At 39.9% G+C, this 14,203-nt stretch overlaps 1 protein-coding gene across 6 annotated transcripts in view; it reads left to right on the plus strand.

Annotated features, from left to right (window-relative positions):
- ROBO2 (roundabout guidance receptor 2) overlaps window positions 1–14,203 on the plus strand; it is a 429,807-nt gene that overhangs the window by 299,784 nt on the left and 115,820 nt on the right. For all 6 annotated transcript variants that reach the window (XM_063393923.1, XM_063393924.1, XM_063393926.1 and 3 more), the window contains exon 6: window positions 11,149–11,276. In XM_063393923.1, the coding sequence (XP_063249993.1) occupies window positions 11,149–11,276 (128 nt within the window). The remainder of the gene's footprint in view (window positions 1–11,148; window positions 11,277–14,203) is intronic.

Here is a 14,203-nt window from a genome sequence, read left to right on the forward strand (position 1 = left end):
TTGTGAATCAAAGGTAGAGGCACATGGTGTATATTTTATTTTAATTGCTCTAAAAATTCAGCCTCACACCACAGCCTCCCCAGTACACAAAGGTTGGGGAATAGTTAATCAAGTATGACTCATGTCAAACTACTGGAGGTGAACAGGATATTGTGGGGTCACCAGTCCTATGTCTTTGGCTGCAATAGCAGGTTCACTATTCCATGAATAGAGTTTTTTCTCATTAAAAGTGATGCAAGGAAGTGGCACAAAGATGGTGTCGAAGTGACTCAGATAATTGTGGCCATGCATAATGATTAAGACCTACTGAAAAAGAAATAAAATTTGTCTTTATGCATTGAATTTTTTTTTACCAGACAAATGTTCATGTGATGATGTCTGCTCCTCTGATGTCTGCTTAGCAGAAATAGAGATTATACTTTCCTTCCAAGGAGCTGATGGTCTCCTGTGTGGTAGGGAACTCAATATGGCCTGGATCAACTTTTCATTCATCTACATTTTAGCCCTGGTAACAGGAAGAAAATGACATTATTTGAGAGCCTACAGTATGAGAGTGGCAGATCTATGACTAGCAATTTAATAACATTTGAATAAGGTTTGTACAGTGTTTCATGTCTTCAAATTTTCTAGCGAAGCCGAGGAGAACAGCTGCATGGTCTGTAATTATATAGCAAGTAATAAGTACTTTTTTTTTTTAGGAAGTGAAGAGATTTTCAATTACAAGTCAAAATTTATGACACACTATAATAACTGTTTAAACCTTTTATACAGAAGAAGTTAGCAGTGCCAGCTCTTCGGGAGAGCGAGGTTAGCTCAGCAAATGTATTTTTCAGTTGCCTTAAAAATGACTGAGTAGCAATCACATAGGCCTTTTTTTGCATTCCAGCCCAGAACAGCTGTTTTAGCTCAGTAAATACATCTTTAATGAAATTATAACCTGCTCTTTTAAGTTGCATTTACAGGCTCTGTCTGATTAGATGGATATTGTACTAGAGATGAAAAGTGGCAACTGCACCAGCAGGAAGAGGTATTTGTTTTATGTGCCACCCACACAATGGGAGTGTGGGCAGAAAAACCACGAGTGATGCTTCAGAAGGAAAGTGGTGTGTAGTTTACACAAGGTATATTGCTAAGTGTTGAGAGATTGTGGGTTATTAAATGAAACCGAGCAGTGACACGCAGCAGTGAAAAGCATAAACAGCACAGTAAGCTTTCTCACTTGCTGGAGATTAGGAACGCTCATTAAAAATTATTTGGGAATAAGCATTCTTGAAGCACAGAGTTAATGTAGTCTAAGGTGTGTGCTAGCTGCAACAGCACAAGCCTGAGTAGGTGTTAGTTTTGCTGTTTTTAAAACTGGCTGGGTTTTTTTAATGTATATGCATAGTCTGGGCAGAAATGCTGTCTGCCACATTCTGATGGAGCTCAATGAAAAAGCACACCTCTAACTTCAATGCTTTCCTCCTTCTCATGAGCCCAAAACTAGGAGTATAACACAACATTTTAGAAAAATCTTACTGTCTTCCAGATCTTTGAAACAGATTTAGACACAACTGACAGCAAACCTATTGAACTAAGAAAAGCTGGATTTTTTTAAGAGGAGATCCAGAAAGAGCCTGATAGCCTGAGAAGTTTTTCATTTTTATTTCTCCACTGTGATGGGTTGACCCTGGATGGATGTCAAGTGTCCCCCAAAGCCTTTCTGTTATTCCCTTCCCAGCTGGACAGGGGGCTGAAAATATAGTGAAAGGCTCATGGGTCATGATAAAAATGGGAAGAGATCACTCATCAGTTGGTGTCATGGGCAAAACAGACTCAACCTGGAGAAAAATTAGTTCAATTTATTATCAATCTAATCAGAATAGGATAATGAGAAATAGAACCAAATCTTAAAATCCTCCTCCCCCACCTTCTTCCTGGACAGGGAAAGGAGGTTGTGGTCAGTTCATCACCCCTTGTCTCTGCCACTGCTGCCTCCTCAGGGAGGAGTTTGCTCCCATGCCTGGAGTCCCTCCTCCCTCCTTCTTCACTGACCTGGATGTCTGCAGAGCTGCTGCTCTCTCATGACAGCTTTGGTGGGCACCTTGCACATACCCACCTCATCATGACCACAAGATGAGGCTCTGCAAGCAAGAGAGACAGTAATTTTTAAGAACAAACACTGGTTCTCCGTAATTCCATTTATATTCTGTGGTTAGGATATTTGAGGTATTTAACTCCAACCCCCTCTAGATACAACCAAGGGGAGAATGACCTTTCAATGAAATATGAGTTAATAACACTACAGTGCTGTGTGCATTGTTCAAGTTAATATCTGTGCAGATTGTAACAAAATGCAGTCTAATGTGTATTGAAAATTAATTAAAGAGTGTGTTTTAGTAGTGTAATGAATATAATCTTTGGTTACATCAAATTTCTATTTGATGTAGAAATTGCAATACCAAATTTCTATTGCAATTAATAACAATTAACAGTTTTAAATAAAGGGTCAGGGAAAATGATGTTTTTCATATTAGCTATATCACATGAACTCTTTGTCATCTCTGGTTAGATCCTGTATGATTTGCATGCCTATCTCTTTTTTTCCTTAAGCTAAAGCATTAAGGAGAGATTAGTCCCTTTATGAGGAGCATAGGGCAGAAGATGGGATGTTCTTAATAGCTTGTCAAAAAGAGAGTGAAAGACAGAGGTTTAATACGGTATTTGTATCCTTGCATACGTCTGGAGGCAGAAGAGGAGGTTTGCAGAGGGTGTTGTTGTAGATGTCTGGCACAGAGAGAGCTGCTCTGTAACTTGCAGAGTCCGTGGGGCACGAGTGAACACTGGCAGATCTCGGCCAAGAGCAGCATAAGCCTCTTTTCAGCTGCTGTATTGAACCATTTGAGGAAACTTCTGTAAAACTGGAGATACCATTTAGAGATAGTGATGAGAGGTAAAATGGGTGCAGGGGTTGCTTAAGTTTTGTGTATGGAGCATCAAGATGATGTACCCCAGTTATGGTGGGGTGCCCCTCCTGTAGCACTTTCAGTTGAGTATCCCTTTTCTCTGATTGCTATTTTGCCTGTCACGGATCCCTTCCTGCTCAGCAAGTGGAAACATATTCCTTACAGTCATATGAGGAGTACATGCCCAAGTGAATGTGTAAATGAGAGCATTTTTTATGTTTTAAATCCCTCAAAACTTGACATTGAATAAAGTCCTATAATTGCATTGTCCCACAGTTCCCCCAGAGGTTTATAGTCTAACCCAGGAGTTGCCTGCCATTCCATTTGTCTGAAATATTAAATGCTGTGAGCAAAAGTGGTAGATGTGTGGCTCTGCTAGACTGATCAGCAGAGAAACAGTTAATAACATTGACATTTAAATTGGCTTCATGTTAAGTGTCAGTTCTCACCACAGAGCTGAAGAAGAGCTATTGTTTCAGCCAGTCTGTTTGCAGATTCGTGAAAATACTCTCCAGTTGCTTACATAAGGGTCAAGGTTGGAAAAATAGCTTTACAACTGCATGGACAGCAACCATAAAGGAATTGTGTCAACTAGCACTCCTGCCTGCATGTTTTCTCTTTATGCTGTGTGAACTATTGGTGATCTATTAAGTGATCACTGACACGGCATTAGAAACAGTATTGTTGCAGGAGAATGTTATTATTTCTTTTTTTTCTTTCTTATTCTGCAGCCTAAAACAGTTAAATTTCAGAGAATTGATGAAGTCACTAGAAGAGTTCAGACACAAAATTTAATGCCAGTTGTAGTAGCCTCAAACGTGGGTTTATGTGAATTTTCCACTCACAGAAGGCTGCTGTAAAAAAATAGTCTTGCAGGAAGGGGACACAGTGAAATGCAATGTAGAATTTAATTCAAAATACACCTACTAGCGCTTAAATATTTCTTTAGTATCAAAAAAAGCAAAATGTACTGAGTAGAAGCTTAGTAATCACATAGTTTGTATACTGTATTTATAAATGTTGGAATATTAAGGTAGCCTTCTTTCTGTTATCAATTTATGAGCCATTAAAATCATAGAATTAAAAAGTAAAGATGGTTAACTATGCATTTTTTCCATGAAAGCCTCAGGGAAGCAGGGAGGAGGAAGCTGTTAGTTATATTCAAGTGGGAGTATGAGCTCTAACCACTGATGCTACTGGAATGTCTGGCCTGCAGGGATTTCTTCTCCTTTAACACATTCCATCTCTTCATGAGATACAGAAGTTGTCATCTGAGTTAAAAACAAATTAACTTAGGCTGTCAGTGAAAACACTTTAATGATAAAGTTTTAAGCCTAAAATTTTTTTCAAGTTCCTCTCAGTAAGTTCTATGTTGGTAATTGCTTAACTAGCAAAATGTACTTTTTAAGAATATGACTTCTGCCTCAACTACAGTATTGAAGGCACTTTCATGACAACATTAACATGACTTCATCTTTAATTACCACTTCAAGGTTGGTTACTGATTCAAAATACAGATTAGGAAATATTTCATTTCTCTGACAAGTTTATATAATCTTTCATATGCTGTAGGCAAATAACAATAAAGAGGCAAACACAAATTCTCTTTATTTCAAACTACTCATGATCTGCGTGCTCATGTTATAAAAATGTGTCAAGCCAAGTTTAGTGGGTGCATGATGCCAGTCTGGGCTCAGATCTTCTTTGTTCCAGTCCTTGCAATAACATTTCAATTTTTCAAAAGCTGAAATGGACGAAACTAGGTAACTGTGAGCATTAAGGGTGCTTTTCTGAGAGCTGACTTTATGACATAGGCATTAAATAATATGAATCTTCCCAAGTGTCTGACAAATGTGTCTCATCTGTGAGGAAAAGGACGACTCCTGGGAGGATAGGTCTCCATGCCAAGTGATTACAAGTTCTCTTAGATCATACTTCCACCAACGCTCCAGGTTCTGAAATGTGGAGCTCTCTCTGGAACTAAAATCAAATCAGAAGCCCATTCTGGGTAATTACCATGTGGTAATTCCCTATGAGTACACTTCCATGTGCAAACAGAGATGTAGAGGCAAAGGATGGAACCTGCAGAAGTTTAGATAGGATTTACCGAGTCATTGATTCCCAGACATATGGTTTGTTCTTAACTGCTGTTTGTTTCCAAATTATTTCAAAGAGAATCAAAAACCAGTCTCAGTTTTCTTTCTTGGTTCTCTTCTGAGCACAATGCTCCTGATTTTATAAGAGACTACACAATTTTATGTGCTGTCACCCCTATCTGTTTGCATGTAAAAGCAGTGCTGTGGAGTGTAATGCTTCCAGATAATTTGGAAAACAGCATTTCCTTGGACCTAGGTATGGTTTCCCCATGTTGGCCCAGTAACTGTGACAGCTGTACACATGAGATTTGGACCATTTTATAGAATGCCTTGCTTTAAAACACAGTGCAGTGTAGGTTTCTGTTTTATATTTGTGCTACTGAGAGTGTCTAACAGATAGAAATAATCTGCTGATCGCAACCCATAAGAGGTTTTGGACTAAAGCAGAACCTGCATCAGCATAATTGAAGAAAAATCACAATAGTGAATAGTGGCCTGTGTCACAGCTCTTTTCCTGGTTTGTTGTTTAGAATAAGGAAACATGCAATATAGAAACCCTTATATGACAGCTTGCAAATATGCATCACACAAAGAAATTTGAAGTAATACAACATCATCTTCTACCTTTCTCTGGCATGGATGGCAGAGCCAAACAGTAAATGGGTATCTGGACATGTAGATATGAGGAGTTGACATCCTGTCAGCACCTGGGAGATGGCTCCCTGGTAGCTCAGTTTATCACGGCTGTAAGCAGTGTCTTAGAGCCACCCAGCAAAAAGCAGCTTTTGATTTCAGGGGCACAACAGAGTAATTTGAGACTCGTGTACACAAATATATCCACAACTGTCGCTGATTCAGGTTTTGCTAGAGAAAGAAAACCTGACATTGCTACATCTTTCCCCCAGAAAGCTGGGTTTGGGCTTCTTTCTTCTTTCACTTATCAGGGCATGGGATGGGAGTGAAAAAACCTCAGCTTGTGTCAGATATGCATTGCCAGTGGGCATGGAGGCTCTCCCTTCTGCTGCTGGATGACACAAGCCTGGAGCAGGTAACAGCTCACACTTCCCATCTCACTGTAGCTTCCCTCGGGCTGCCTCCATCTGGCACAGGGAGTGCAGGAGCCAGTGGAAAGCTGTGGCACTGTGCTGGGAGCTGAAGTGCCAGCACCACAGAACAGAACTGGAGACAGAAGCTTAAGCCTCCTTAACTGCCTCCTGTTTACCCTGGTTTTGGCCAGTAGCATCTCTCTATTTGGGCTCCCTAATCATTGATGTTGTGAGCAGTCTTGAGGCTTTGTGCGTGTTCTGCAAAATAGTCTGGCAAACAGGCAAAAGAAAAGAGAGCAAAGTCATTTTTGTGCCATCTCTAAAAAAAAAAAAAAAAAGGCAAGCCTACAACATGTATGTACAAAGATTCTAATTTATTATTTAATATTTTTAAAGAATGTTTTAGATGAAAATATATACCTGGTATAAATTAATGCAATTTTTTTGAGGCCAGTGGCATCAGTCTCTAACAGTTTAGATGTGACTTTTTTCTCTTGCAATATCCCTTTAGCAAGAAATAACACTTCTTGAGTCGGATTTGTTGAGTTCAGCAGTGTATTCTGTGAAGTTTAAAATACCCTGCTAAAGCAAGTGCATCCTTGTATTACCAGTTAGGCCTGCTTGGATATTTAGGAATGTAATGACTCCAGCTGCAGATGCATTTTTGCTATCTGTGCATGTTAAAAACAAAAGGGGTGCATATTTTTTTATGTATAGCTGCATGTGCATTTTTGAAAATATGGAAACTAGGGGTTCTGCAAAACACTGTGGAAAATTTATATCAAATGCAAAAAAACCCAAAAATTATTGTGAAATATCTCTTAACTTCAGTAAATTTTTCTCTCTTTATTTTTTATTTGATAATCATGAGGAAGATTGATGGGTGAGTATGAACAGATTCAGATGTGGTGAAAAAAATTCCAACTGTGACAAAACCAATTCAATTCAAGTTTATTCTTAGATACTTAAGTTAACACATGAATTCAACCTAGTACATTAATTTGTGATACTTAAAACCAGTTAATGTGTTTTGTTTTATTTGCTGTTTGGCTGAGCAGATGGTAATGGTTTTGACACAATTCAGTTTTTTATTTTTCTTCTTTTCTTTTCTTGAAAAAGACAAGGCTCTTTTTCCCACTTTGTCACAGCTGGTTACCAATCAATCTCAATTCACAGTACAGTGATGATAGCACATGTTGTTCAGGGGCCAAATCTGATTGGGTTGCATTTTCAGTAGTGTTTCATATCAAAAAAAAATTGTGTCTGTATGGCAGTGACTGTCAGCACACTATTGTACAACTGTCATTAATCAGAACTAGCAACAATGAATGCATTCATATGTGCCAGAGACTGCCAGATTTCACTCAAAATCACCCAATTTCTATTAGAATTTCCTTACCAGCAGTGTTTTCTCATGTGCCTCTTGTTTCTCTCTTTTCTTTGCCAGTCCCCTGCCAACCCCTTCCTTTTTGCTTAATTAAAGGCAGACCTGCTCTATTACTTGCAGAACAGAAATTATGTAACGTGGTGCCCAAAAGTGGCCGGTTTATATCTGGTAGACTGACTGGCTGTTTATCAGACCTCTCCCAGCTCAGTCTGATGGCTGGAGTCTAAGCTGAACCAAAAGGTTAAGCACCTCCGAATGTTTAACAAAGAGAAGTACTTAAAATCAATTAGATGGCCATAAACATGTGAAACTGATGTCTGACGCCCTGTGGTTTTAGCTCAATGCTGCATTTATTGTCTAGGAATCAGCAATATTTGGGCAATGTGTCACAGGTTGTTTCTTGACACTGCACATATTTTGAAGACATGGCTTTCTTCATGTACTGGCAGCGTTGAGGAGCAATTTAACCACTGCACCCTGGTTTTCTGCCATCCCATCGTCCATCCAGGAGCCTTTTAAATGCTCTCTGTGATTGGTATTAGCAGAGAGGACCCCGATCCTCATTGCCAAGTGTTCAGAAGCACTAATCCAGATGAGGGTGAACTTCTACAGAAAATGAGGTGAAAACATCTCACTATGGGGATTTGAGGCTCTAGAACAGAGAGAGGAGACAGGGCGCTGTTCAAGGCTGAGCAGGTGGATGCTTGAGAAATTCAAAAGATGTTCGGTCTTCATTCCTTGTTGTTTTGTTTGTCCTGCAGTGGGTCAGGCTGAAAGCCAGTTTTCCTCCTTTCTCCTTCCTGTCTGCTTCACCTGCCACAGCTCTTGACTGACCCGTGGTGACTTGTGGGGACAGTGCGGGTGGAACAGATGACTGACGGGCAGCATATCAGTACTGCAGGGCAGCAGATGGTCCCAGCGCCCCACGGGCCCGTCCACGTGTGAATCTGATTGCTGGCTGGCCCGTTCTGTCAGGCTGCTCCAAAAGCATGGCCTGCTGCAGAAGCAGACCGGCAGAGAGGAACCTGTCCTTGAAGCAATTGCTGGCTGGACCACGGCAGCGACGTGTCCGCGCCACGCTCCGTGTGGTGACAGCAGTGGGAGCCGGTGGCGGTGCCCGGCATCCTGGCATGCCATGCAGCTGGCTCCTCCGCCCAGCAGCCTTGGCACGCCGTGCCCGACCGGCAGGTGCAGGATAAAGGCTGCCGCAGCCTCGGAGGCAGCTGGCTGGCATGCAGGCACCAGCACATCCCTGACAGGAAGCAGAGGGAGTCAGCTGCAGCCCGCAGCACGCTGCAGCTCCCTGCCCCAGCCTGCCTGCGCGGCCCGGGTCAGGCAGCCCCTCTCTCACACACTGCTGCCTGTCTGTTTTGTTCTCGGCAGTGGGGATGTTATCTGTTTTTATGAAAAAAAATCAATTACATAGATGGCTAATTGTTGCCCAGCTTCATAGGCCTGATTCCGGTATCCAATTCGTATTTATATCACAACTGAACTTAGTTTTCTCGTCACACAGGAGCTGAATACAAATTTATATTTTCAGTCTCCTAGAGCTGGCCTCATGTCAAGAAAATAAGCCTTTGCTCTTGTCTGCAACTCTGCAATCACCAAAGACAAATAACTGCTCCATCGTTGTGGGATAATGTTGTCATATTCTTGAGATTTTTAAGGGGGACAATTTGCCTTTTCTGTCCTATGAAAACAGTGATTTTTATTTGCCGTTGACTAATGCAGCTCAGCGTGCAAAAATGACATAATTTGTGAGCAGTCTAGAAGAAGTGGTCTTTAGCTGCATGCGGCTGTTGAATGTAGTTGTAATAGATGTGTAGCTTTCCAGAAAGTGCATATTAGGTTCTCTAACATCATAACTACCTGCCCCCTCACCACTGCCAGTGGCACTATGCTGGCAAAAAAATTATCCCTACGAGTTTCTAAAGTTTGCCATGGCATCTACTTAACTATTCCTCCCCTTGGCATATCTCTTACTAATCAGTTAAATCTGAGATACTGCATATACATACAAGTAAGTGTAATTCCTAAGGAAATAGGTATTTTATGTGTTTATGTTAGCTCTAACAGAATGGTTAGCCTCAAATTCATATTTATTAAATTATTTCTTGCTAATTGATAGAATGGACCCACTGAATACAGAAAGAAGTTGTGCTGTGGTGAGTGTGAAAAGATGTCTTGACTGCTCCTTGTTCTTGGAATTGCTAAGAATGCTCTGATTGATGTTGTGAGCTTTAGTTAGGCCTAACAGAAATTTGAATGTTTCACCATATGGGATTTTTGAGTTAAGATGCTTTGAAGTCTGTTAGCACTCTCTCTACAAACCTGTACTAAAGGAACCAATAGCAATGTACATTATGTACACAAAAAAAGTTTGTTTCACATAAAAAGTTATGTTTCACGTTCCCTAAGGATCTAAAAGTGCTCACAGAGCCTGACAGCATTCCTCTGATTTGTTGCATTGCATCCTTATTCATCCAAAGATTTAAGGGTGCCCTTCCATATGATTTCAATGTTTTTCCTTTACAAGACTATAAGGCCTTTACTGCATAACAGAAAGAAAGTGAGTCCTTCTAAAATTATGTCATGACTGTGTGTACAGTGAGAAATAGTATTGACAGCTCCTGAAGTCTAGATCTGTCTTTAGTTTCTTGTTCCTATTTCACTGATACATGTGAATCTGAAGCCAAGTCTAGATTCAAGGTGATTTAATGTATTATATCGAGAAGAAATCTTGTTGAAAATAATTTAACAAAATAATATTTAAAGGATAAAGTATCTTTGCTGATAATCAGGGTTTTCCTGATTTGGGAACCAAAGACATTTTATACAACATGAAGTCTCCTGTTGACTTTAATGAGGTTTGGATAAAAGCCTAAAATAGTTTTTTAACTATGACTTCTGCAGGATAATAACAATTAAACTGAAAATAATTTTCTGGGTATAATCAATCTAAATACCTTGAGAATAAACATTCACTATGTGTTGGAGTATGTTGCATTAATTTAATTTTATACATCCTCATAGTTTTGGAATTTTTTCAACAGTAGAAACAAAGAAATGGACGAAAGAGAAAATGTCATTGTCCAGCTTTATTGAATCGTTTCGTTGTATTTCTGTGAAATTGATAAATCTGCTTTAATGTGCCTCTTCAATAAATGTCACCTTCCAGAGCTTGAATATATTTTTTATTGTTTGCAATTGGGTAGTGCAGGATCCTGCCAACATGCTCACCGTTCCCTAAGGGATTGCAGCTGTAGGGGAAAACTGTATATAAAAGGAAATTTTCAAATCAGCAAAAGGTAAAATGTGTAGCTCACATAGTTAAAGGTGTGATAAACCTGAGCTGTCATGTATTGATAACTGATGTCTGATACCTTAATTTTATCTTATTGCTGCAGATCAAGGACAAAGTGAATTATATTATTAATAAAGCCCTAATACTGAACATAGCAATACTAATTTTATGTAAAGTTTCTAACTAATGCAGAGCGCAATAAAAATGTCATGGAGATTAATGCTTCATGGAATTATCTAATGCCGGATAATACTTTATCTCCCGAAGTTGGCTCCAAGATAGATTCAGGCTGGCGTTTTCCAGGGGATGGTTTTTGCCCGTTTCTGTTGCCCACAAAAAGAGTTTTGATTCTTCTGCTGTGACACAGGTATGACATCAAGGACGACTACACCCTGCGCATTAAGAAAGCCCTGGGCACGGATGAGGGAACCTTCACCTGCATCGCTGAGAACCGCGTGGGGAAAGTGGAAGCCTCTGCCACGCTCACCGTGCGAGGTGAGTGCCCCGCAGGGGCAGGGCCCGTGTCCTACACGGATAATTGCTTTCTGAGGAGAGGGGCCACATCCTTCCCTGCCGCTGTTCGGGCTCCACGCTCCCTTTGCAATGGTGGCTGCCACACTGACGTACAGCGCAGGTGAAATCCTGGTCCTGTCGATATCTCGTGCAAAATTTTAATTGATTTCAGTGGGACAGGATCCCCCTGCAGTTAAAGCCCTGTCCCAGTGTGTTTTTGTTGAAGAGCAGATGCATGTATGCATAAGCAAGCAACTGCATAACCGTGGGCATAGGCATTAATATGTGAGCCATCAGTTCAGGCTATTAGTCACGTTTCTTTCTCTAAGAAGTATGAGTAGAGTAACTATATTTATTAATGACAAACATAATACAGATAGTATTATTATGGGATTAGCTCTGCCATAATTAAGCTCTCTACCACTACCCTTTATCCAAAAAATAAACCATAGCCAAAGGAAAGAGAAAATCCTAATTAAATTTTGTAAGTATTACAAGGTAAAGACTAATTATTCTCTCCTAAAATATTTGTCGTCTCTAGTATCCTCTCACAGTTTATGTGCTGCTCTTTGATTTGGTAAGGAGGTTTTAAGGCTGGTGGAATAATGAGATGCCAAAAATATCTTTCATGACAGTAGATATAGACATGGTAAATGTTATGGGCAGAGAAAAAGTTTGTAAGCTAATATTTCTATTTGAGTAAATAGAATATAATAGTTATTACTTCATTCCAAAAGATAAGCAGCAATTTGGCACAATGGATATCATGCAGACACTATTTCACAGTTTAGTGGTCCATGCTGACAGTTTTCAGTAGAGCTGTGAAAGGTTAATAAAAACATTTTTAGCTTTATCTGTCCTCCTCTTTTCATACACATTAAATCAAATGTTCAAAGTCTCAATGGATTGCTTTATTAGAACTGGGGTCAACTGACCCAAGAGGCCAGCTTCCATTTCCATCCATTTAATGCATGGACACAGTTCAGTTTAATTTGCTGAATTCAAAGGAAAGAAAAAAAAAAAGCCAATGAGTGGCTTTGTAGGGGGAGTGATGTTAGTATGTAACAAAGAAAAGAGAGCGTTGTGATAATCTGTTGAAATATTATCTGAGTGTTCACCTTAGAGTGCAAGTGACAATATGGCTCTTCCCATCTTAAGCTGAAGAAACAGGTGTGTAAGAGGTTGCTCTTCCCTTTTGCACTATGGGAAAATCAGTCACCACAGCCGACTCCCAGAAACAGTCTCACTCTGTTCCTTTGTCACAGGCAGGATCACAGTGTCCAGTAATTCTGGTAACCAATTCCCTGGCCTTTAAACACTCCTAGAACTGTCTCCACTGTGTACATTACTGGAACAAGCCTTTCAGATTTGTTACCCTGATTTGTAATGTAAACAATAGCTAGAACCCAGAAAAAAATCCTTTGAAATTACTGAAGCTTGAACCCAATGAAATTTAAGGGAAAAAAACTCAAGGAAATGTGTAATTTAATCAATTTTTCCCCCAGTAAAAGCGTGTTTTAATTATCTTGTGTATTTTTCCTCTTGGGTTTGTCATTTACAGTCAAATACATAATGTTTATTCAATACAAAGGAAGCCATGATATTGGAAACATTCTACATGTTCAGGGTATGACAGAAAATGAAAAACCAAGAAATTCATTGGAGAAAGCTATTACTTTGAATTTTGTGAAAACAAAGGACAGGGAAATCTCCCAATGACTTTAAAGGGATGATGAACAGTGGACTTCTTAATTAGAGAAAGCCTTAATTCTGAATTCCTGATTAACAGTGTTGTCTGACACTGGTTTTACCAGGTTGTGTAAAGGAGCAAAATCACTTAGCATTTCAGAATTTACCTTGAGCATGTCCTGGACCTTGCAGGTGTCATGTAGTTCCATCTGCACACTTGACAACAACCATGTAATCCTTAGCTCCCTCATTCACAGCTCCATCTTAAACCAGAGGATGGAGATGCAGTCAGGAAAGCTGCATTACACTGTCACAAACAGCAGCAGAATCTGAGTTCTGTGACCCAGACTCCATCTTCTCTCTTGGAAGATGCATATCACTCTTACACCTCATTTTTCTGCAGAAGAAGGAATATGTCCATAATACTGGAAGCCAAAAACTGTTCCAGTAAGCGATGGGTGAGAATGGCAGCAGACCAGACACAGTTAAATGAAATGGGGACAGTGTCATGGAGAGGTTGAGAGCTAAGAAGGCCCTTGCCAGCTCTGTTACCTCTGAATTTGCATGTCTTACATTTGACCCTAGCCTGCACATAAACACACAGGGCTAGTTATCTTCTTTAAAAAAAAAATTCTGCAGTTGCTCAGAAATGTGTAATTATTGCTGCTGATGAAATAAGGGAAACTTTGCCTACACAGATGCAACCTGGAGTCAATTTTATGTCCAGATTTTCAGCTCTTCTGAAAGAGATATCTATATGTTATTAGCAGAGGGACTCACAGCTGTCTTCCCCAGCACAAGTATAATGAAGGGTGTTGCTATAACCAAGAAATCACTTGTTGCAATGGGAACTTTCAGTCTCCACATCAGCCTGAAACAGTATTAACCTGTCAATCATTTAACAGCAATTTTTTAGGAAGTAGAAGTTACCTAAGCAGTAATTTGGGAGGTTCTGGGTTGAAGTCCCTGTGGCCATTTCAGCCCATTTGTTATATTTTCATCAGCACTGTCAGTGATGAAAAAGCACTGTGCTGTAAGCTTTCATACCCATTACTGAATAAGAAAAACTGTCCTGGGCTTTCTCTAGCCCTTACTCCTGTACTGACTGGTCATGTTTAAAATTCAGTTGGTAGTTCACTCAGAAAGCAAATGCCTTGCATGACATTAGGCAGTGTGAGGCTTAAATTGATGTGTTCATTGGGATCTAAAAGTTTGTGCTA

The sequence above is a fragment of the Prinia subflava genome, chromosome 3, assembly GCF_021018805.1.
Source record: "Prinia subflava isolate CZ2003 ecotype Zambia chromosome 3, Cam_Psub_1.2, whole genome shotgun sequence".
Taxonomy (NCBI): Eukaryota; Metazoa; Chordata; class Aves; order Passeriformes; family Cisticolidae; genus Prinia; species Prinia subflava.